Source organism: Moschus berezovskii, chromosome 9, assembly GCF_049115385.1.
Source record: "Moschus berezovskii isolate FMDL1 chromosome 9, NW_MosBer_1.0, whole genome shotgun sequence".
NCBI classification, from domain to species: domain Eukaryota; kingdom Metazoa; phylum Chordata; class Mammalia; order Artiodactyla; family Moschidae; genus Moschus; species Moschus berezovskii.
The window spans coordinates 99,728,831-99,753,974 of NC_142468.1; the positions used below are offsets into that span (position 1 = coordinate 99,728,831).

Consider the following 25,144-nt stretch of genomic DNA (forward strand, 5'->3'; position numbering starts at 1 on the left):
GGGAAAAGAAATCTCAAAATCAAGTCACATACTGAATCCTTATTGCCATTTTCGAAGATCTCTTCTGTACCCCTGTCCATCTAAACTATTTCTTGATAGATTTGAATTCAGAGGAAATAGGCTGAGGCAACCACTTACAACCTCTGTTTATTCAACTCCATAGCATTTCTCCTCTGAGTAGATGCAGTCCTTTTTCTGCTGAAAATATTCTTTCACCAACTTTCTTGTTTTTCAGAACAAAAAAGGAAAGAGGTACTGAGTGAGGATAAAATTCCCTCCAATCCCATTCATTCTGCATCTATTGAGCATCTAATGTGAACGTTATTCTACTTATTGGACATAGTTTTAAAAAAACAGCTCTCTCTTCTTATCACTCTCCTGACCCACCCTCCCTCTAAACCCCTATGACCAACATCGTCTTACCTGACATGACATAAGAGATCAGTATTGGCTGAATGAATTTCTAAAAGGATTCAGAGCAAGAATAAGGAGAGCCCCCAAAGAAGAGGAAAACGAGACTAGGAGAAAGTGGCTGGGGGTGAGGGAGAAACAAAGGGAGGGAAGAGAAGATGAAAAATGGCAGGTAGTAAAAGATGGGAGGGGAAAGAGCTGAGAAAGGCCAGGAAGATGAGTGCTGTCTTTGCCCCAGAACGTGTTTCATCTCGGTCTGCACCACCATAGCACTGTGCCAAGGTGGTACACCTACAACCAGGGGTCAGGAAAAGAAACTTGGTCCATATACAGTTTCAAATACAGTCGCGGAATTTGCATCTACAGCAGAGAAGAGCTTCTTGGGAAGCCCAGGAGGTTTATGTGAGTGCCCTAGAAGCTCATGGTGGCTAGCTGGGAAGGACATGGGTAAGGATGCATTAGACTCTTGTACTCCACACCTAAAGGCCTCCAGACCAGGGAACAGACTAATGACCAAGATCATAAAAGAGACTGTCTTATCTTTTTTCAGGACAAGGGATAGACTATAAGAGACAGAACCTACAGAGATCAGACATCATCACCCTCTTCTAATCTCAGGAATAAAACACAAGTTAGTTGAACCCTAGGGAAAGAAGATTTATATTTTTGTATTTATCAGAATAGTCCAGCTTCTCTTCCCAAACCCTTCTTTGCAGAATACTTAAGGATGAGAACAGTAAGGAAAAGAAGTGAAAGGAAGACAAAAGTGAGAAGGTGAAGAAAAGAAAAGTTACTTCATGATTTAGATGTTATCTGGACTTTCATGTCACTACAGGACATAAGAATGTACTTTTCAAGAATGAAAGTTACATAATTACAGTGAGGAATCACTTGGCCTGATTCGGATAACTTGCAGAATGTCAAATCAAAAGGACGGGGGCTTTTGTGGCATTTGCCTCCCTTGAGATCACAGGCAACAGCAGGACTCTTACAGACAGCTTTGACTGCATCAGGTTCCTCATGGATAAATATGTATTGGGGTATGCATGTGTGGTCTTTTGACTTCAACTTCGGTGCCATGAGGGCATTGCATTCCCTGTCCATCACATCAGACCTAAGATAGTCTTTGTTGCTCTGTAAAAGAAACTCAGCTCTGAGCATCCTGTCTCCTCCAACTTCATCTTCACTGATGATGGGGTCTTCTGGTTGCACCACTTCTTTGTTGCTAACCAGCAGGATTTCTTTGCTTCGGCTGTCCAATCCCTCCTTAGTAGCTTCAGCTTTGTCCTGTGAGTCACTGTTCAGAAACTCATCCAGTAGCTGATCACTTTCCTCCAGGACAGCTGCGGCCATCTGGAGTCCCAAGCCCAGGCCCACCCCTAGGCCCAGCAGCAGCAGCAACATCATGAAAAAGATTTGCACCAGAGTCAGCTTCATTTTGCCTGGTGGGAAGAAGGGAAACAGAGGACTGACTTTGAGATGAAACTTGGCTCCAGTAGAGATCCTAAACTCCCCAAAACCCTGAGAACACAGTCTTTGGGGTCTTCTCCTCCCCCTTCTCCACATTACCCATCCCTCACCCAAGGCGGACATCCTTTCTCACTCTTTTCCCACTCTCCCGCCCTCTCATTCATTCCCTGACGCTGTGGAATAATGTGTGGATCCTGTTCTATAATTGGTTCACATTTGGGAAATCAGGGGGGAAGGTTGACATTAATTAACTTTTAAAAAGAAATCAGTTCCAAGTCACCAAAAATAATAGGTAAAAAGACAAATACAGTGTCACTTTTTCCTTGAGAGAAATTCTTGTAGAAACTCTTATTCTCAGTAAAGGACTAGAATTACCATAGGAGACCAACTCCCTATTTTTTTCCCAAATTAATTTTTGCTCATTCAAGTATTTATTATTCTCCCAGATACCCACCTCCCCCTCCAAAGATCAAAAGGAATAGAAAAAGTACTATAGTTCATTTACATTCCTAAGCTGAGGCTGATGGGGAAGGGAGATTGGGGAGGGGAGGGTGCGGGGAGAGAGTAGAATTTCCCCTTGCTAAAACTGCATCTTGTCAAGTCAAATCTTTTCTACTACTATAGAACTCTTAGACTTGGGTATTTCCTGCTGATTAGTTTTTATATTCTTTAAAAAGGCTAGGGACTAAGGATGAAACCAAAGTTAACCAAACAAATGAGCATCAGAGTTCCCCTACTAATAAAGATCCTAAAGAGATTGAAAGGAGTATGTGCCTTTGTCCTGCTATGCCAGCCTCATGCCCCTATCAAAGAGAGACCTTCCCTACCAGAAAAAAATATTACTATAAAGAACATTTTTTATACAATGGATTATACAAGAATATTGTCAATGGAGTAGATAGGAGTGCTATGTCAGTGTTTGATATGTGGAATTTGAAATTTATACTACAGTTGTCAAAGAGGATATCTTTATTCTTAGAAAATCCTAAAATATTGCACAGGGGCATGATACAAGCAACTTACTCTCCAAGATTCAAAATAAAGATCATATGGGGAATTCCCTGGCGGTCCAGTGGTTAAGACTCCATGGTCTCACTGCATAGGGCCTGAGTTCAACCTCTGGTCGGGGGAGCTAAGATCCCATAAGCCGGGTAGTGTGGCCAAAAAAAAATGTAGATCATGTGTATGTATGTGTATGTGTGTTTACAGAAAAAGGAAGAAAAAATGTTTAATGAGGGAAAGAAAAGTTTTAAATATGGTGACTGGACAAAGGGTATTTAGGAGTTCCTTGTATTATTGTTGTAACTTTTCTGTAAAATTACAAATACTTAAAAAAAAAATTTTTTTAACCATGCCGCACAGTTTATGGGATCTTAGTTTCCCAACCAGGTATCAAACCCAAGCCTTCCACAGCGAGAGCATGAAGTCCCATTCGCTGGACCACCGGGGAATTCCCTCAAATTTTTTTAATTTTTAAAAAAGAGAATTTCTCATGTTTTTCTCTGGAGTGCCCAACAACACTGTGACTTACCTACATACCTAGATAGCTTCAGTGATGCTTGTGTCTTCTTGGTTTCCAATTTTGTCCCTCCCAGGTTTTCTTTTTCTCTGAAAAGTACCCTGGATGCTAGACTGGAGAAAAATGGTTATCCTCTTATGGTTCCTGTGCCCTTAAACCCAGACTTACTTCCTACACCCATTTCCACTCCCACTCCCCCTACCTAGCACTGAATAAACACGCAGCCAATTGTCCTTTCTGCTCCCATGAACACTTTGAAGTAAGGCTACTTACATATTGAAACAGATCCAGACATCCAAGACAGGAAATGTCTCCAGTCTGGGAAACTGCAAATGGTTTTATTTACCCAATCAATTGTTCCACTTCTGAGTTATACCCACTATGCTGTAGTTTATAGCAGCCTGACCTTGCCCTTAAATTTCAGTCATTTCCTTATATTTTCTACATGTGTTTCCTTTCAACTTTCCCTGTCATTTCTGAAATCTCAAAATCTTTGGACTGTGTTTGGTTCCTCCCTCCAACATGGCTATTTTGCTTTTTGCATTTTAGAACTGTATCATGACTTCATGAGAAGATTTGGCTATTTAAATCAATGATGACTGTTTACATATCTTTATCTATGAAGCCTATCCCAGCCCTCCATTCTCCACTCCCTGTTTCCAACCCTCAGCCAATAAATTCACGTCAAGTTTTGGAAACCTTATGATTTAGTCCTAGATAAAAGAATATCCATAGCAGCTGTCAGTCCCTATAGCCTTGGTGAGTAAAGTCAGGAGGTTACAGTATTGATCCCACTCATTTCTTTAGCTGAAAGTGACATCATAAGATAACATTTTTAAAGCATCCTGGAGCTCATTAAAGCGGCATGAAAATCCTCTTTAGACATAAACAGAGAACTTTGGGAGGATGATTTGCTGTGTCTTTCAGGCAGGAATTCTCAAATGGTGGTCTAGGAACAGCTTCTGTGATCTGCAGTCTATCAGGCTGAATTCTACACTGCAGATTCACAATAACAGTAATAACAGTGTGCATGCTTAGTTGCTCAGTCATGTCTGACTCTTTTCAACCCTTTGGACTGCAACCTGCCAGGCTCCTCTGTCCATGGGATTTTTCAGGCAAGAATACTGGAGTGGGTTGCCATTTCTTTCTCGAAGGGATCTTCCTGACCCAGGGATCTAACCCAGGTCTCCTGTCACTATTGCAGGCAGATTCTTTACCCACTTAGCTGTGGGGGAAGCCTAATAATAACAGCAACGAACTATTATGGAGCACTTACTTCATGCTGGGTACTTACTACATTTCACCCTCACAATTTGCTAATGCTATCCATCTTTGGTGTCTGTTCTGCCCTTTCATTCTGACATGAAGGCAGAGTAAAGGTGCTTCTGCTGAGCCCAATAGCTGTCTGGAGTCAGCAGGGATAAAACATCCAACTTTATACACCATTTGTTTCTTTATGAGTGTTAAGTCGTGTCGGACTCTTTGCAACCTTACGGACTGTAGCCTGCAAGGCTCCTGTATCCATAGGATTCTCCAGGCAAGAATACTGGAGTGGGTTGCCATGCTCTGCCCCAGGGGATCTTCTCCCTCCAGGGATCAAACCCACGTCTCCTGCATTAGCAGGCGGATTCTTTACCGCTGAGCTATTGGGAAAGCCCCCTGCATCTTTATAACTGGTTACTATTAGGGATTTGAGGGAGAAGGAAATGGCAATCCACTCCAGTATTCTTGCCTGGAGAATCCCAGGAACAGAGGAACCTGGTGGGCTGCCGACTGAAGCAACTTGGCAGCAGCAGCATCAGCATTAGGGATTTGAAATTAACCTTTGATTCAATGTGAAGAAAAGATCTATGTCTATGGTCGAAGTATGACCATTAGGCTGGACAGGTTTTTAAACTTTATTTAATTCATTTATTTATTTTGGGTGCTGTGCTGGGTCTTCCTTGTTGTGCAGGCTTTTCTCTAGTTGCGATGAGCAAGGGCTACTCTCTAGCTGCAGTGCATCAGCTTCTTATTGTAGTTAGTTTCTCTTGTTGCAGAACACAGGGTTCTAGGCCTGTGGGACTCAGTAGTTGCAGCTCGTGGGCTCAGTAATTGCAGCTCCTGGGCTCTAGAGCAGAGGTTCAATAACTGTGGAACACAGGCTTAGCTCCACAGAATGTGGGGCCTTCCCAGACCAGGAATCAAACCTGTGTTTCCTGTATTGTCAGGCAGATTCTTTATCACTGAGCCACAAGGGAAGCCCTGGATAGGTTTTTATTCTTATTTTTTCCTTTTCTAGGCTACAGTTTTCATATCTTCTGTAGGTCCTCACAGGGATGATATGAATATTATACAATGCACTGCATGTAAAAGGGTAAATGTATTAGCTTTTGTTATTATAGTTACTAACCATGATGGAGGTAATGAAGATAACGGCGACCTCCTCCAAAAGGTCCCATGCACACACTGCTGTACTCGGTGCCCCCAACCCTGCAGCAGGCCACCATCAACCCACACCTCCACTGGAGACTCCTAGACACTCACGAGCAAGTCTGGGTCAGTTTCTTGTGGGGTCACTGCTCCTTTCTCCTGGGTCCTGGTGCACACAAGTTTCTGTTTGTGCCCTCTGAGAATCTGATCACAATCACAGAAAACTAACCAAACTGATCACATGGACCACAGCCTTGTCTAACTCAGTGAAGCTATGGGCCATGTCGTGTAGGGCCACCCAAGACGGAAGGGTCGTGGTGGACAGTTCTGACAAACTGTGGTCCACTGGAGAAGGGAATGGCAAACCACTTCAGTACTCCTGCCTTGAGAACCCCATGAACAGTAAGAAAAGGCAAAAAGATAGGACACCAAAAGATGAACTCCCCAGGTCGGTAGGTGCCCAACACGCTACGGGAGATCAGTGGAGAAATAACTCCAGAAAGAATGAAGGGATGGAGCCAAAGCAAAAACAACATCCAATTGTGGATGAGACTGGTGATGGAAGTAAAGTCTGATGCTGTAAAGAGCAATATGGAATAGGAACCTGGAATGTTAGGTCCGTGAATCAAGGCAAATTGGAAGTGGTCAAACAGGAGATGGCAAGAGTGAACATTGACATTTTAGGAACCAGTGAACTAAAATGGCCTGGAATGGGTGAATTTAACTCAGATACCATTATATCTACTACTGTGGGCAAGAATCCCTTAGGAGAAATGGAGTAGCCCTCATAGTCAACAAAAGAGCCCAAAATGCAGTCCTTGGATGCAATCTCAAAAACAACAGAATGATCTCTGTTTTTTTCCAAAGCAAACCATTCAATATCACAGTAATCCAAGTCAATGCCCCGGCCAGTAATGCTGAAGAAACTGAAGTTGAACGGTTCTATGAAGACCTACAAGACATAAGCATAGGACTAGGTATATAAAGCCATGAGACTGGAGAAGACTGAGTGTCAAGAGAAGGTCGGTGTTCTACTTTGTTCCTTTTTTTTTTAAGACAGGAAAAATAACAGCTTGCTTATTGATAATGAAGACCAAACAGAGAGGAAAAACTGATAAGGCAGGAGAAAAAGGAAAGAACTGTTAGAGGAATGATTCTGAGTGCTCAGATTCTGAAGGCGCATTGCCTGGGTTTATGAGTGTAAACGTGTTATTTTATCTGTGAATTACACTACAGGATAGTAAATGGGGCATACCACATGTTTCGCGATAAAAGATTGGATCTGGTGATTGGGTTGAGAACCACTGGTTTAAAAGAGTTAGTGGTGGTCAGGGTTCTTTGTACACTGTGGACGAGGGAATTTCCCCCTCATTTTTCTGTTGCAAGTGTTACTTTTTTAGTGACAGTTGGCTGCATATAAGAATCCAGGTCAGCCTTGGGCTGGAAGATTTCCAGTTGTGAGGAAATCTCACAATGGGAGATAGAAACAAAAGAAGGGAAAGAATGCTAAACAATGTCTTACTAATAAGGAATCCAACTTTGCTTGTGTGCCAAATAAGTATTAGATTTTTTTCCCCAGAGTTTTCGTCACTCACACACCCCCCAGATATACAAAAGTCTTGGTTTGAGGAGGGTAATTTTTTTCAGAACTGGAAACATTATTTGAGATGACCTGATATCTAAACACAGACCTTCATTAGATCCCAGAGTGCTCAAATGTGTGCAGAACTTAGCATCCATTTACCCTGACCCACAGAACACAATGAGGTCTAGTCTACTAAGGGTATTTGGCAAATATCTTGCTAGTGAATACTTCTTCGTTGTATTATGTAGTGTAGTTCTTACAGAAATGATTCTAAAGGTTATGCTCTGCTCAACGGTGGCCAGCCGAGGGGACAAGCAGAGAGTGAAACCTAATACATGCTCTGTTTGGCAAACTGTACAAACTGGAAGAGAGTTGACATCCCTGAGAGGAAGTGACTTTTCTTCCAATTCACACAAATGTGGTGATTAGGTTCTTTTCTGCCTGAGCCACCAGGGAAGCCATTAGGTTTTCTAGAGACCTAAATAGATGGCTTTGCATTTTGACTCAGAAATGACCTCATATGACCCTTACAACTTCTTCACAAAGTAAGAAGCACTAGAATTTATTTCTTTTTTTTCTTCCTTCCTCCCTCCCTCCCTCTCTCTCTCTTTCACCAAGGACTTCCCTGGTGGCCCAGCGGTTGAGATTCCTTGCTTCCACTAGGGGGCACGGGGTTGGATTTCTGGTCAGAGGACTAGGATCCCTCAAGCTGCCCGGTGAAGTGCAGCTAAAAATAGAAAAACAAAAAACTGAGGCCACATTGGTAGTGGGTGGCAGGGTGGAAGAACAGGAATGGGACCCAGATCCAACGACTCCCACAGATTGTTCTTTCTCGTACACTATCCTTCTTGCACCCGATAGTTTGTTCCAGCTGAAGTCATTTCCTCATGGATCTAGAGAACAATCAGTTACCACTGATGCCCAAAAAGTGAAAGTGAAGTTGCTTAGTCGTGTCCGACTCGTGGTGACCCTGTGGACTGTAGCCCACCAGGCTCCTCCGTCCATGGGATTCTCCAGGCAAGAATACTGGAGTGGGTTGCCATTTCCTTCTCCAACCACTGATGCCCAAAACTATCTTGCAAATGTAAGATGGATATTTGCAGCTATTGTTGAGAATCGCAACAGTTCACATTTGTAAAATGTGATACACAGGCTGGCTCACAATCTGTAGAACCCAGCCCTTCTAACCTCTGCCAGATCTTTCACTCTTGTAATTCTTTTATCCCTCTCTAATCACTGCAGTGCTCCTAACTGAGGCTGTTACCTCTTCAGGTCCTGACTAGGCCTTGGACCATTTGGTAGATGACCCTATGGGGATATTATTGCATTATGTCTTGTTCTTTCTAAATGAGTGACTTTGGCAGCTTCATGACATTGGAGGAGTTTTGTTAATAACATATGATCCATGAATGAGCCCACAACCTGATACAACAGGAACTTTCAGAACCAACAAAGTCTAAATAATGAGTTCCCCCAAATTACATCCGACCTTTGACTCCTCTACCCAAGTTCCCTGTCTTCTCACAGCCTACACCTTTGCTACACCTTTAGGAAAGATGCCAGCTCACTGACATTCTAGATTGTATTCTTTATAAAAATTACGTTCATCTGTTTTTATCAATCAATGTAATATGTAATACTGACTTCTTTGAAACAGGTTTACAATTATCTTTTGAGACATTTTGTATAGCATTTTTCGGGAAATGATTTATTAACTGGTTTTGCATGCCAAAGAAGCAAATAAGTTTCCCTCTAAGTTACACTACAGTAAGTCCCCTACATACAATCCTTCAAGTTGTGAGCTTTCAAAGATGTGAACATGTGTCTGTCTGTGCAATCATGCAAGTTAGTGCACTTGTCTGGTGTACACTGCCATGGGCATACGTCCTCTGGAAGTGGCTGTGCTTTTGTGTGCTTTACTGTATGGAGTACAGTAGTACAGACTCTTTCAAGCCTGGGATGTCCGAAAGCAAATGTAAAAGCAGAGGTAATGTAGTTGGTACCGCTAAGAAGCACCAAGCAATGGTGGAACTTGCTGTCCAACACAAGGAGCTAACTAATGAAGACCTGATGGAACTGGAGGCCCAGAGAAAGGACGAAGAGAGACAAAAGGAAGAAGTAACTGAAGAACCGAAGAGTTTTACAACACAGGAAATGGCAAGGAGATTTTCTCTATTTGAGGAGGCACTAATAGCTTTGGAGGCACAGGACCAGAACATAGAACGACACATGAAGGTTGCAGCAGGCATTCATAATGCAATCCAGGGCTACCATGTCATCTGTGATGAGAAATAAAGGGCAACTACAAGACATCACTGGATTGTTTTTTCAAGAGGGAGGATAGAATTGAAGGCTTCTTTCATGGCTCAGTGGTAAAGAATCTGCCTGCAATGCAGGAAACACAGGCAGAGTTCAATCCTTGAGTCAGGAAGATCCCCTGGAGGCATGACAACCCACGCCAGGATTCTTGGTGGGAAAATCCCATGAACAGAGGAAATTGGCAAGCTACAGTCCATAGAGTTGCAAAGAGTTGGACATGACTGAAGTGCCTGACCATGAGCACGACGAGATAGAATTGAATCCAGCAAGGAAGCAGAACTGTGCCATCAGCGTCAGGCATGAGTGAAATTGAAGCTTGCCTTCTGTCTCCTTTGCTGAAGATCCTTCAGCTCTACCATGTCACCCCTGCTCCCCCTCCTCCAGTCAGTAACTCTTCCTGCTTGTTCATTGGAGCCAGCACCTGTATGCCAGCTGTTGTACTGTACTACTGTACTTTAAGACACTATACCGCAAGATTAAAAATGCTCTCTTCATTTTTTGTGTATTTGTTTTTTATATATTACTTGTGTAAAAATTCATATATAAAAAATAGCCCATGGGGTCACAAAGAGTTGAATGCGACTGAGCGACTTTCACTTCACTTCACATATCCTCAGGTGTGGAAACCAGGAATACGGAAGGTCAATTGTACTGTGCCGTTCTATGCCTACAAGGGACTTGAACATCCCTGAATTTTTATATTCGTGGGGGTCCTGGAACAAATCCTCTGTGGATACCAAGAGATAAATGCACAGATTTTGAATTAACACCACTTAGACATCTTTCATACCAAACCAGTGAACTGAGTCAGGATTACTAGAATTCTTTTTGGTCAAAAAGCAGATAGCTTCTGAGACAACTGACTCAAGAGCCAACAAAACAAGAATTAGCTGTATAAGACCAAATGAACAAACAAAGAACATTTGTGGTTATTTGCTAGGAATATTGTTTTAATGTTCTACATTAATGTTAATGTTTTAATGTTCTATTATGAATATATTAATATAAATAAGGCTTTTTTCTTTCTTCTTAAACTCTCAGTAAGCCAAAGCAAACTATTAGACTCTGCTTTTTTTAACTGAAATAAACATTTAAAGATGATATTTGATTCTCGCTGACCCACACACTTGAGCCATAAATTTACCAAATCTCCTTACTTTTCTTGGCAATATAGCTATTTGCACAGATTCAGTAAAAATCTGTCCTCTTTTTTACGGAAGTATAAGAAAAAATCAGTTATGCAACCAAGACCTTGTCCAGATATCACTTTTGACAATGATGTTCATTTAATCTGTATGATGAAATCATATTTACAAAGTCTTTTCAGGGAAGCTCGTCTAGGACCTGGCTTATCAGGTTGCAGGTTTGCAGGAGGTAGGAAGACCACTTACTGGCCACGAACTTTAAGAAATCATAAGAACCTTGAGAAGAAAGGGATTTACCCAAATTTATATGTACTATGGGGCTTCCCTGGTGGCTCAGAGGTTAAAGCGTCTGCCTCCAATGCGGGAGACCTGGGTTCGATCTCTGGGTTGGGAAGATTCCCCTGGAGAAGGAAATGGTAACCCACTCTGGTATTCTTGCCTGGAGAATCCCATGGACGGAGAAGCCTGGTAGGCTACAGTCCACGGGGTCGCAGAGAGTCGGACACGACTGAGCGACGGAACGGATATGTACTATGGGTAAAATCTGGTGGAAAGACTTTCCTAGGATTGGGCTTGGTTTTTCTAAATTCAAGATAGCAAATAATAGAGCCTTTTAAAAGTCCAATCTGAAATTCTTTAAGGAAAATTCCAGAAAGAAAATACTTTTGTGGCTTTATCAGTAAATACAACTCTAGATTTATAAAGAAGACTTAAGGAACCTATATGATAAATTAACACTCTTGCTGCACCTGCACAAATAATCAGGCCAAACCAACAGTCTTGCCCTTTTGCTTTTTATATTTTCCAGTGAACTGAGAGTTTCTTAGTCTATCTGTCTTCTGTTCTCAGTGCCTAGCCCAGTGTCTGGCATAAAGAAGGTAATTAACATTCAGTTCAGTTCAGTCGCTCAGTCGTGTCTGACTCTTTGCGACCCCATGAATCACAGCACGCCAGGCCTCCCTGTCCATCACCAACTCCCGGAGTTCACTCAAACTCATGTCCATCGAGTCGGTGATGCCATCCAGCCATCTCATTCTCTGTTGTCCCCTTCTCCTCCCGCCCCCAATCCTTCCCAGCATCAGGGTCTTTCCAGTGAGTCAACTCATTGCATGAGGTGGCCAAAGTATTGGAGTTTCAGCTTTAGCATCAGTCTACAAAAATCAATATCAGGGGACTTCCCTAAGTGGTCCAGTGGTTAAGACTCTGCACTTCCACTGCAGGAGGCATGCACTGGATCCCTGATCAGGAAACAGATTTTACATACTACTTGGTGTGGTCAAAAAAAAAAAAAAGATCAGGTCATAAAATTGTATTTGCACCTGATTAGGGAGAAGGTGAGCCCTAAAAATAAATTCATAACTAGCATTAAAAATACTTTAGGAATAAACGAGCACAGATTAAAAAAATAAAATGAAAGGAGAAATGAAACCAGACAGGCAAAACTCTGATTATTGTTGAAGTTGTATGTGGTGGGCACTTGAAAACTAATCATACTTTTTCATAATAAAGTTTTTTTTTTAATTACCTTGAAGGGAAAGGGAAGGATAACAAAGAAATCTGAGGGCTTTGTGTGGGAAGAAGTAATCTCAGGCAGTTTTTCTGTTCTGTTTAGGGTTTTTTTCATATAATAGTTCACCTCTGCTTTGCCCTGCTGACAGTTGCGGGGAGGGGGAGCGGAATATGTAAAATGTCAGAAGTTTCAGGGAAACGTGAGCTCTGAGAAGAAGTGCTCAAGTGGCCTTGAGTCAGCCCTGAGTGCTGGCAAGATTCACTCCACATGGGCCTTTGGCTAAGCCATGTCAGATCTGAGATGGCCAGTGGCCAGATATAGACCTGAGCAGAATAGGAAAGGAATGCTCTAAGGTCTAAGAACAAGGCAGGGGAGGTGGGTAGATGTATGTGGGCCGAATCAGTGCTAGAGGCCAGGAGACAGAAGAAGAAAGGTAGGGAGCACTGCGCCCTCTAATTGTCGTTCCCTACCTCAACAATGGCACCCTACTCCAGTACTCTTGCCTGGAAAATCCCATGGATGGAGGAGCCTGGTGCTGTAGTTCATGGGGTCGCTAAGAGTCAGACACGACTGAGCGATTTCACTTTCGCTTTTCACTTTCATGCATTGGAGAAGGAAATGGCAACCCACTCCAGTGTTCTTGCCTGGAGAATCCCAGGGACGGGGGAGCCTGGTGGGCTGCTGTCTATGGGGTCGCACAGAGTCGGACATGACTGAAGCGACTTAGCAGCAGCAGCAGCAGCAACCACAGCAGAGGGAATCTGGAAGCAGTGGAGCCACAGGAAAAAGAATGGAAGTTGTTCGTTTGCATTAGACTACAAACACTCCTTGGGTTTAAAGTCAGTATCAACTTAGCTAACACAACATTGTAAATCAGTTATACTCCAATAAAAATGAATTTGAAAAATTAAAAAAATAAAGTCAATATCAACTTAGGGTGATTTCCTTTAACAAGGTACATTGCCTCTGAGAGATGAAATAATAACAAGCATTTATGAAGTGCTGATTTAGTGCCAGGGAATTTTCTTAAGCACTTTGTTTACAGTCTCATCTAATACTGTGAGGTAACTGATACTATATCCTGATTTTATAAATGTGAAAACAAAGCATTAGGAACTTTCAGTGAAATGCTCAAGATCATAGAGCTAGGAAACGACAAGGACTGCATTTGAACTTAGATCTGTCTGACTAAAAATTGATGTTCTTGGAAGTTCTAGAATAGAAAGAAGAAGCATGGAGATAGACCCTTAGGTCAGGGGGTCATTCTTGTCAATTCCTGTGGTGCACAGTGGTACTAGACACCAGGGAAGAAATGTGTGGTATGTGTGTCTCTTGGAGGGAAGGTGACCATTTGTGAAATGGCTGAAAGGTAATTGTAACACAATTCTTTTATAATGGCCACAGAACACTGAAGCAGTAAACTTCGTAGAGAAAGGACCAATCTTCAAACAAATGTCACTGTGTGGTATTTCAACTTGAGGCAATCGTCAAACAAGTTTTAGTGGAACCATATTTGCGTCACATAGTAGAAAAGCCTCTGAAGTCAAAAGAAGATATACCAGTTAAACTGGTGGCCTCTTAGGACTTCTCTGGCGGTCCGGTGGTTAAGACTTTGCACTTCCTCTGCAGGCATCGCGGTTTCAGTCCCTGGGTGGGGTACTAAGGTACTGCATGCTGTATTGTTGTTTAGTCACTAAGTTGTGTCTGACTCTGTGGCCCCCAAGGACTGCAGCACGCCAGGCTTCCCTGTCCTTCACTAGCTCCCAGATAATTTGCTCAGATTCATGCCCATTGAGTCAGTGATGTTATCTAACCATCTCATCCCCAGCCACCCCCTCCTCCTTTTGCCTTCAATCTTTCCCAGTATCAGGGTCTTCTCCAGTGAGTCAGCTCTTCACATCAGATAGCCAAAGTGTTGGAGCTTCAGCATCAGTCCTTCCAATGAATATTCGGGATTGAGTTCCTTTAGGATTGACTGGTTTGGTCTCCTTACAGTCCAGGAGATGCCATGTGTACAACCAAACAACATCAACAACAACCACAAATTGGTGGCTTCTAATCTTTTAATCACCAAAGACAATGTTATTACTCCCAGGCATCTTGCATTCTGATAAGCTACACTTGTTAAGCTACAGTGATTTCTCTTGCTTAGACTGAGGTGAGGTAACAAAAGCATCCAGCAGAGCCAGATGGCCACACTGACAGGGCTTCAGGTGGTGGAGGCAGCGAAATGACCCAAGTCACACTGAGTTCATCCTCAGCTCACAGGTCCATGTTTGATTCTGTCTGTGCCTCTGGAAGTTTTCAGTCTCACAGGACTGATTCATACCAACCAATCCCAAACTAGAACAATAAACAAGAGCTACATTGAGAAATCTGTGTAGTGAAAAATGAGTCTGCTTCCATATTTTCTCCCTGACTTCAGTGGGAAAGCAAACCATGAACAGATGTTTGCTTGGTGAGCAGGGGTGGGGAGTAGTGTTGAGGTACATTCAGGCCAGGATGAGGGTGAGGAAATATTTCTCACTCAGAATTAATGACAGAGCCAGTGTTCCACCCTTGACCAGTGGTGGCTTACAAGGAAGCAGCTCCCAAAATTTAGAATTTCCCTTTATAATCTCTAAGCTTCTCAATCTCCTCCTTAAAATACATTAGTATGCTTGTTGGTTGGTGTTCTTTTATACTCCACCCATTTCAAGGCAGGATTAAAGGTAGCTTACAAAACTATCCACAATAAATGCAACACAAATCAAATTTGGGTAAGAGAAAAAAGGCAAGATGCATTTTGACTGATTATATTTTTAGTTGTGAGGATGCTAAAATCACTGTACTCCCCTAAGCCTGCATTTTGGTCCCCAAACTGGAATCTGTGGAGTGGGCCACCCTTACTCTACTGATTGGAAATTTCAGTAGTTTGCTTTTACAAATGGTGGGGTCAAAGGAAGAAAAACACACAAACTAAAAGTTGCAAGCTGTGTTTTAAGCAGTGAACCCACTGAGGACTATAGCCCAGGAGACAGCCTCTCAGATAGCTCCAAGGAATTGTTCCCAAGAAGTAAGGGAGGAACTGGGGTATATAGGGATTTTTGCTGAAAAACAAGCAAGCAAACAAAAAACCTGTAGTAGCACATCCAAAGATTACTGCTAATTACAAGAACAGACATCTCGGGTTAATGATTTTAGCTCTTTTCATCTATGGGAAGATAAAGCATCTAGGCTCCCTGAAATTGCTCCTTAGATATGCATCTTAACTACCTAGGGCTGGTATCCTGTACTTTTCCATCTTGAATTCCCCTCAAGGGTATAGTCCAGGTGCCGTGTCAGGGTGGTTGTACTGACTTGGCGGTGACAACGTTTGCTTTTTACTGGAATGGCAGGCAATGTTCTTTGTCTACAGTGGCTACTCTTTACCAACTACAGATCTAACCTGATTTAATTTTCAAATGGCTCCAAAAATTTCAAGTTTTAAGGAGAGTTTGCTGCTATACTTACAAATCACCATAATTTAATTTTCTCTTTCATATTAATAAAAAAGAAAAACTTGCCAAAAAGTTTTTGTTAAGAATGAGAAAACCAGGGTTTCCGTAACGGATTGATATCATTCAAATAGGCTTAGTTAGCATGTGTCTTATTTAGACTAAACTTGTGATCTTCATTAAAATTTCTGAAATGTTAAAATTAGCTCACAGATCTCCAGGTTTACCTTCTTATACCCAGGAATGATTTTAAAAGGACAGCCAACAACTATATCCAAAAACAAACAAAAAAGTCTAAGTCAACAAAGTAATCACAGATGCCCTTAAATTTGCAAATCAGATATTTTCTTGCACAAAGAATTGTCCCAGGGGGAGCAACTCAGCTAAAATTTCAGGGTAAAGGAGCTTGCTTTCTCTTCATGAAACTGTGTCTGGAATTCTGGTCAAGTAATGATGCTCATCAGGGCAACTATCAGCTCAACCATCAGTTTAGCCTTTTCCACATGAAGCTCCTCGTATACACTCTAAGGTCAGTAGATGGGTAAGCCAGTCCTACGGGCATGATGCTCCTAAATAACAGGTTGCAGACCAAGGACAGAACCACTCACTGAGGAGAAATTCTACCTTTTCTATATTTGAGATCAGGGACCAAGTTCACTTGGGTGGGCAGACTCTGGTGCAGAGCGTAGCACAGAATTGGTGCATGGTAAAGCCTGGTGGAGCAGAGAGGAAGGAAGGGAGGGAGGCCAAAGCAAAGCTCTCTAGCCCACAGCCTGGAGGAGAGCTGTGTAGATGAGCTCAGGGGAGAGAAAGCATCCTGGACTCCTCGCAGAGATGCCCTTCTGACAGGCTTCCAGGTTGCCATGCTCTTGGGGATTCTCCTTCTTATCTTCCCTAGTACACAGCTGCTTTGATTCAGCTGACCAGGTAAGTGATTGCACTTCTGTCTTCAAAGATGGACTAAGAATGTCACCTGCCATATCAAAAAACAAAGAATGTTGGGGTTATCAAGCCATCAGTCACTACAGCTGCCCCTGGTGGTGAGCCCTGAGGGAACACAAAACACAGAAAAGCAGGCTGCCATCAGCCACTACAGGCACTCTCAATGGTGTACCTGAGGGGATTCAGGATGGGAAAGAACAGGATACTGGCCCGAGACTGCTGCAATGCATATCAAAGGAATGATTTCAATGAGCCCAGGCTCTCGTATCTCCCCATACACAGAAAAATGCTAAAATCATTAAATTGAGGTAGTAGCTCAGTCATGTCTGACTCTTTGTGACCGCATGGATTGTAGCCTGCCAGTCTCCTCTGTCCATGGAATTCTTCAGGAAAAAGTACTGGAGTGGGTAGGCATTCCCTTCTCCAGGGGAGCTTCCTGACCCAGGAATTGAAACCAGGTCTCCCGCATTGCAGGCAGATTCTTTATCATCTGAGTCACCAGGGAAACCTTAGCTTCCTTTAATTAACAGTAATCTTTGGATGGTCTGACACCTGGTTTATGTTGCAAAAACTTTTTTATATATTGGCTTCTCCCTTACCTCTTGGGAAGAACTCCTCAGAGCTTCTCTGAGATGCTATCTTCAGGACTTAAGTCCTCAGAAAGTCCACTGAATAAAACATAATTCTCATTATGTATTTGTATTTTTTTTTTCAGTGAACGGAGAAATAAGAAAAGGGAAAGCATTTAGAATCTGTAGCAAAACATATTGATAACTAAGATATATGCAGACCTTACTGAATTAATCTTGATCTTGTGCTTAGCCGTTCAGTCGTGTCCGACTCTTTGCAACCCCATGGACTATAGCCCACCGGGCTCCTCTGTCTATGGAATTCTCCAGGCAAGAATGGTGGAGTGGGTTGCCGTGCCCTCCTCCAGGGGATCTTTCTAACCCAGGGGTTGAATCCAGGTCTCCTGCATGGCAGGCAGATTCTTTACCTTCTCAGCCACCAGGGAAGCCAATGTTGATCTTAGGTGAGATAATGTTAACGTTATTACATAGGAGAATGTGATTTTTAGAGATGCATGCCAATGTATTAAAAAATGAACTGCCATGATGTTTGAAACTATTTGATTTCAAATGGCTCAGTAAAAAAAGGAAGTGTATATGAGGCTAATTGTTAAAAATTGATGATTTACGTGTAATGAATGGACTATTGCTTGCTATATTAGTAAACAAAGACTGTCACAGTCATCAGTGATTATAATTACAGCCAATGGTGAGCTAATGAGCTCTGAGGATACTCAGGATGTGAAGACACAGCCTAGTGGCCCCAGACAGCTGAGGTGCACATCTAAGGAATGATTTCAGTGCTCAGACCCTCGTATTTTCCTATACGTAGAAAAGCCGTAAATTCCTTAACTTGGCATATCTGGTTTTCTTTAATTAATAATAATCTTTTGATGTTTAGACTACCTGCCCTTGTTGCAAAACTGTTGTATATCTCAGCTCCCCCACTGGCTTCCTCAGAGCAGTTCTATCAAGGTTACTTGAGATGCTGCTTCCCAGGCTTGAAGTCCTAAAAGTTCCCACTGAAAAAAATATAACTCTCCACTTTTAGGTTGTGAATATTTTTTAGTCGACAGGTGGTAGTTATGCTAGTGTTCGATGCACTATTCTTCTGTTGTTCTTCAGGCTTTAAGGTTTTCAAAGTAAACAGTTGGTGAGAAAATGGACTTTAAAATTTTCCAGAATAAACAACTGAGATTTCCTGTATAGCATGGGGAACTATATTCAATGGTTTTTAATAAACTATAATAGAAAACATTATTAAGAAAGGATATGTACACATACATATATATAACTAAACCTCTTTGCCGTAACCTGAAACTAACACAATGTTGTAAATCAAGTATATTTTCAAAACTTTTCCAAAATAAACTTTAAAAATCCATAATAAGTACACCAAACTGGTAACAGTGCTTATCGTGGCTGAGGCAATATAGGGGTTCTTTTTTGTTCTTTACATAATCTAGTTGTTCAACATTAACATATTGTTTTTGTAATCATATAAGATTTTTATTTCAATTTTTAAATATGTATATGCATATATTTTTTAAAAGCCACTGCAAGGACTCTTCCTTCAGCTCCTGTGGCCTCTCTCAGTGCCAAACACCACCCTGTCATAGCCCCAGTAAAACAAGCCTCCAACACAGCACATTTCTCCACAAGTGCTTTCATGCATCTCACTAGCCCTGTATCTCCCTTCCCCACACTTTCCTCATGAACCACCGCCCACACAAAACACACTCCCTCTAAACTACTCTTCCAGAACAAATGACCTCTTTTACCACTGACTGCACCTTTGCGCGGTGAAGGCAATGGCAAGCCACTCCAGTACTCTTGCCTAGAAAATCCCATGGATGGAGCAGCCTGGTAGGCTGCAGTCTGTGGGGTCGCTAAGGGTCAGACACGACTGAGCGACTTCACTTTCACTTTTCACTTTCACACATTGGAGTTAAGGAAATGGCAACCCACTCCAGTGTTCTTGCCTGGAGAATCCCAGGGACGGGGGAGCCTGGTGGGCTTCCGTCTATGGGGTCACACAGAGTCGGACACGACTGAAGTGACTTAGCAGCAGCATCAGCAGCTGCCCATAAATCACTCCTTCTTCAAAGTTCCTATGTAACCCTTCCACCTTCTATCCTAACTTACTGCTTCAGTCCCCTGGTGAATTTCTCCAGGTGTGCTGCTAAAGAGTTCTCAGTTGCTGACTTTCCTGTCTGCTGAAGTAATGAATTGCTTCCACCTTGGTCTGAGATCAATCACAGCTCCCAACTCTTCCTTTTCTAGCCTCCCAACTCCTCATCTCTTACCTTGCAGCTGATCAAGAAGAAATGAACATGCATAAAATTATTTATATATATATTTATTGCAATTATTGCAATATAATTATGTATTGCAATATATATATATATATAGTTATTGCAACATGAGTATACAGGGTAACATTTAACCTTCCTTCCATATAACTTAAGTGTTGGAGAAGTGTACTTTTGTTATTCAGGCTTTTGAAACAAGTCCTAATGTTTCAACCTGTGTTGGAAAATTGTACTAGGGTTATTCAAACAAGTTCTATTGTTTCAAGCTACTTGATTTGAATAGAATTTTAGAGATTTTAAGATCAAAGAAATTCCTTTATGACTTTCTCAAATACTCATCTAGCCCCTACTTCCACACTTCAAGAATTTAATCACAAAAGAGAATATAATTTCCTTTTTGTGGAGTTCTTCACAGATTGAGTGCAGTCTGTTTTCCGGTCTAAATTTTTTTTTTTTTTTGCCTCACCATGCGCATGTGGACTCTTAGTTCCAATCCACACCCCCTACAATGGGAGTGTGAAATCTTAACAACTAAAGTTTTAACCACTGAACTGCCAGAGAAATTCCTTCCAGTCTAATCTTAACTTTCCAAAGTTGTGCAAAATAAATTTAGCTCTTCTTTTATATCAACAATCTTTTAGAATGATAGAAGACAGTTTTTCACTACTCCATTTCATCTCCAATTTACCACAGAGTGGAATTCCATTGGACCTTTTCTATTAGCCTAAACATGTGATGCGTTTCCACACATTACCCTCCCGTATCACTCTCTGTAGATTCAAAGATACAAAGACAAAAGTTGTGACTATTAGTCCTGGTTTAGTCATTCTTTTGCTGTGTGTGATGGTGGGAAACTCAAGTGACCTATCGCTAAGCCTCTTTTTTCATCTGAAGAAGGAAACTGAGAATAATATTAATGATAATTGCTCAAATCTCCATAAATGCCAAAACTGAAAAGGACAAAGAATGTAAAATCTTTTGTCGATTGTAAAGCACTCTGTACTGTTACATGCTGTGGTTATTCACATTAAAGATTCAGTCACAGCAGGTGAATCTTTCCCTCCCCCCAGCTCATTACAGATTAATGAGATTCTGGGAAGGAAGGGTTTTGTTATTGTTGGTTAGTCACTAAGTCATTATGTGACTCTTTTTGTGACCTCATGGACTACAGCAAGTCAGGCTCCTTCTATCTGTGGGATTTCCCAGGCAAGAATACTGGAGTGGACTGCCATTTCCTTCTCCAGAGGACCTTCCTGACCCAGGAATCAAACCCACGTCTCCTGCATTGGCAGGTGGATTCTTTATCACTGAGCCACTAAGGAAGTCCAAGGAAGGGTTCAGTTCAGTTCAGTTCATTCGCTCAGTCGTGTCCGACTCTTTGCGACCCCATGAATCACAGCACGCCAGGCCTCCCTGTCCATCACCAATTCCCGTAGTTCACTCAAACTCATGTCCATCGAGTCGGTGATGCCATCCAGCCATCTCGTTCTCTGTCGTTCTCTTCTCCTCCTGCCCCCAATCCCTCCCAGCATCAGAGTCTTTTTCCTGTGAGTCAACTCATCACATGAGGTGGCCAAAGTATTGGAGTTTCAGCTTTAGCATCAGTCCTTCCAATGAACACCCAGGATTGATCTCCTCTAGAATGGACTGGTTGGATCTCCTTGTAGTCCAAGGGACTCTCAAGAGTCTTCTCCAGCACCACAGTTCAAAAGCATCAATTCTTTGGCGATCAGCTTTCTTCACAGTCCAACTCTCACATCCATACATGACCACTGGAAAAACCATAGCCTTGACTAGACGGACCTAAGTTCCCTAATATTTTTGAAGAGTAAGTAACATTACCCTGCAGGGACAACCTTGCCAAGCTCTTTCTCTGCTGCCCTCTTGTGGATAGCTATCAAGTCAAAGCTATCAGTGTGGACTTATTTCATTATCAAGAGTCCCTATCAACAGTACAGCTGTAACTGTACTATAAGCAAGTCGTAGCAGAATGCATCAGTGATCTATTCAAGGTCCCATGTAACTCCCAGTCAACAGTAGAGACCATCTAGTCTCCTCCTTCATATTGTCTCTATTTCAAGATGTCTACCATTGGAGAAGGAAATGGCAGCCCACTCCAGTACTCTTGCCTGGAAAATCCCATGGATGGAGGAACCTGGTAGGCTGCAGTCCATGGGGTCGTAAAGAGTCGGACACGACTGAGCGACTTCACTTTCACTTTCACCTTTGGTACAAATTAAAAAGAAAATTAATCCTCTTTCTTTGACCTCACATGTTTCTTTAGCCACTTCTCTCCTATGTAGCAAAATTTCTCAAATGAGTTTGTACATGCTGTATGCACTTCCTCATCTCTTATTCTTTCTGGTGTATAGTCCAATTAAGGTGTTGAAGTCGAATCTAGCCTCTGTACCCTGACACCGAAGGAAATTTCAGAGACAGAATTTTGGGTGAGATACAAAAGAATAGTTTTATTGTTTTGCTGGGCTTCTCTGGTGTCTCAGTGGTAAAGAATCCACCTGCAGTGAGGAGACCCATGTATGATCCCTGGGTTGGGAAGATCTCTTGGAGAAGGAAATGGCAACCCACTCCAGTATTCTTGCATGGGAAATTCCATGGACAGAGGAGACTGGTGGGCTACAGTCCCTGGGGTCACAAAAGAGTTGGACATGACTTAGTGACTAAACAACAACAACAAATAGTTTTATACCTAGCTTTATGAGATACCATCAAACTGTTTATCCAAAGTGGCTACACCATTTTATCCAAAGTGCTACATCCAGCAGCAATGTATGACGGTGTTTTTCTATCTGCATCCTGCCAATACTTGTTAATATCTCTTATCTGAAACTGCAATACTTTGGCCACCTCATGCGACGAGTTGACTCACTGGAAAAGACTCTGATGCTCGGAAAGGTTGGGGGCGGGAGGAGAAGGGGATGACCGAGAATGAGATGGCTGGATGGCATCACCGACTCTGTGGACATGAGTTTGAGTGAACTCCGGGAGTTGGTGATGGACAGGGAGGCCTGGCGTGCTGTGATTCATGGGGTCGCGGAGAGTCGGACACGACTGAGCGACTGAATTGAACTGAACCGAAGTGAACTGAACTATGGACATAATAGTGAGCATAAAATGGTATCTCACTGTAGCTTTAACTTGCCTTTCCTTCCTTTATTACTTTCCATCCCCTTACTTTGATTATTTTTCCTTAGCACTTACCATTACCTGAGGTTTTTTTTTTACATTTGTATTTATTTGTAGTCTAACTCCTCAATTAAATATAAACTCTTCAAAGGCAAGAACATTGTCTTGTTCTTCTGTTTCCCTAATCCCTGGAACATTTGTTGAGGAAATGAATGGATAAACATACCCTCCTCATGTGTTTATTTTTCTCTCTGCACAACAGCCTAGAAAGGTACACTCAGCGAGTACCTTGCTGAGACATTGTAAAGCTTCTAGCTTACCCAAGGTTTCATGGGCAGACAACAGGTTGCTGCTGCTAAGTCACTTCAGTCGTGTCCAACTCTGTGTGACCCCATAGACGGAAGCCCACCAGGCTCCCCCGTCCCTGGGATTCTCCAGGCAAGAACACTGGAGTGGGTTGCCATTTCCTTCTCCAATGTGTGAAAGTGAAAAGTGAAAGTGAAGTCACTCAGTCGTGTCCGACCCTTAGCAACCCCACGGACTGTAGCCTACCAGGCTCCTCCATCCATGGGATTTTCTAGGCAAGAGTACTGGAGTGGCTTGCCATTGCCTTCTCCGGACAACAGGTTATAAGTTGATAATTTGGGGATTAGCACACAAATGTGTGTGTATATGCATATGTATGTATGCACAAACACACACATATACCTCAGCATTTCTATATGTCTTAATACATCCGATTATCAAAGGGACACAGTTCAAAACAAATGTGGAAAAAATGGACAAACATCAATGCAATACAGCATTGTCAAGTAAATATTATGGTTATCTGAGTGGCCAATGTGTTGAAAAACATCAATACAGAGTAATGACTGATAACAAGACCTGACACAAGCATCACTTGAATAAATCAAACACACTACTTATCCAACAGGTACAGAAAAAATTCAGCTCAATTAGAGACGATGAAATCTTTCAGTTCAGACCGAAGTACAAACATCTTAGAAAATAAACTTATTGGGATTGACATATACACACTTAGGGCTTCCTTGGTGGCTCAGTGGTAAAGAATCCACCTGCCAAGCAGGAGACATGGGTTTGATTCCTGGGTTGGGAAGATTCCCTGTGGAGAAGGAAATGGCAGCCCTCTCCAGTATTCTTGCCTTGCCTAGGAAATCCCAGGGACAGAGGAGCCTGGCGGGCTACCATCCATGGGATGGCAAAAGAGTCGGATTCACCTTAGTGACTAAACAACAACAAACAGCAATAGAAACACTACTGTATATAAATAGATAACTAACTAATAAAGATCTACTGTATAGCACAGGGAACTCTACTCAGTACCCTATAATGACCTATGTGGGAAAAGAATCTAGAACAGAGTGGATATACATATATGTATATCTGATTCATTTTGCTGTACACCCAAAACTAACACAACACTGTAAATAGATTGTACTCTAATAAAAAGTTTCTTTTGGAAAAAGAAGTACAAACATCTTAATTTCAACACCTTCACCAGAGGGTGTATTATTACTGAAAATGCTAAGTAAGCAAGAGTCATATTAGGGCCTATGGAACTCTGTGTACTCATAAGCAAGGAAGGATATGCCCCAAGCCCTTCAGGTAGAAGCACCTCATGTGTCTGGTTTATACAATGTACATTCCTATTGCAGGGTTCAATTTGGTTCTCTAAGGTACCTCTCTCAGGCTCCTCAGGCTAGTACATTCTGGTCTGAGAACAATCCTGAACCCAGTATTGTGTAACCATACCAGGGATCAGTTTTCTAGATCTTTGGGAGTCCTGCTAACAAGCCTTTAGGTCAACCATGGAGCTATACTAAAGTAATGAGCTGGTAGGTAAGAAATATTTTAGATGCCGGACATCCATAAAGAACGGCAGAAAGGCAGAAGATATTCAGAGTTACCCTTACCATATTTCCATGTTTTTTTTTTAAACACTGGTGATTCCTATCCATTTGTGAAGGACAGAGTCAATTTGGGGGAGCAAGCATTCAAGGAAACCCAATGACTTTCTTCTGTCTCCCCAGATTCAAAATCTTGCAGGTCTATCAGTGGATGTCCAGAGAGAGAACCTTCCCACCTCCAAAACAAGCATATCAAAACCAACCACTGCACCAAACATCAAGTTTATTCCTTGATGGCAGTTAAATTATTTCCATACTTTGTTTGATAGAGTGGGTGGGATACTAACAATGGTAGAAGTGTTGTAGCCACATGTTCTGGGAAACAAATTCACTCAAAAGGACAATGCAGATAGTGAAGTGCAGTTTATTACACCGGCGGGCCCAAGGCAGAGTTCCCTCTTA

General features: G+C 42.1%; 1 protein-coding gene across 2 annotated transcripts; it reads right to left on the reverse strand.

The window, feature by feature from the left end:
• Positions 1-434: 434 nt before the first annotated feature.
• Positions 435-12,921, reverse strand: RNASE10 (ribonuclease A family member 10 (inactive)). 2 transcript variants are annotated; one of them, XM_055437053.2, is made up of 3 exons: positions 12,842-12,921; positions 3,413-3,513; positions 435-1,853 (listed from the first exon to the last, which is right to left on the reverse strand). In XM_055437053.2, the coding sequence occupies exons 1-3, from the start codon at positions 12,886-12,888 to the stop codon at positions 1,207-1,209; spliced, it is 795 nt and encodes a 264-aa protein (XP_055293028.1). In that variant the 5' UTR covers positions 12,889-12,921; the 3' UTR covers positions 435-1,206. The 2 variants fall into 2 exon arrangements, with proteins under 2 accessions (XP_055293028.1, XP_055293032.1); XM_055437057.2 differs by having other exon boundaries at positions 3,421-3,513; positions 12,842-12,856.
• Positions 12,922-25,144: the final 12,223 nt, after the last annotated feature.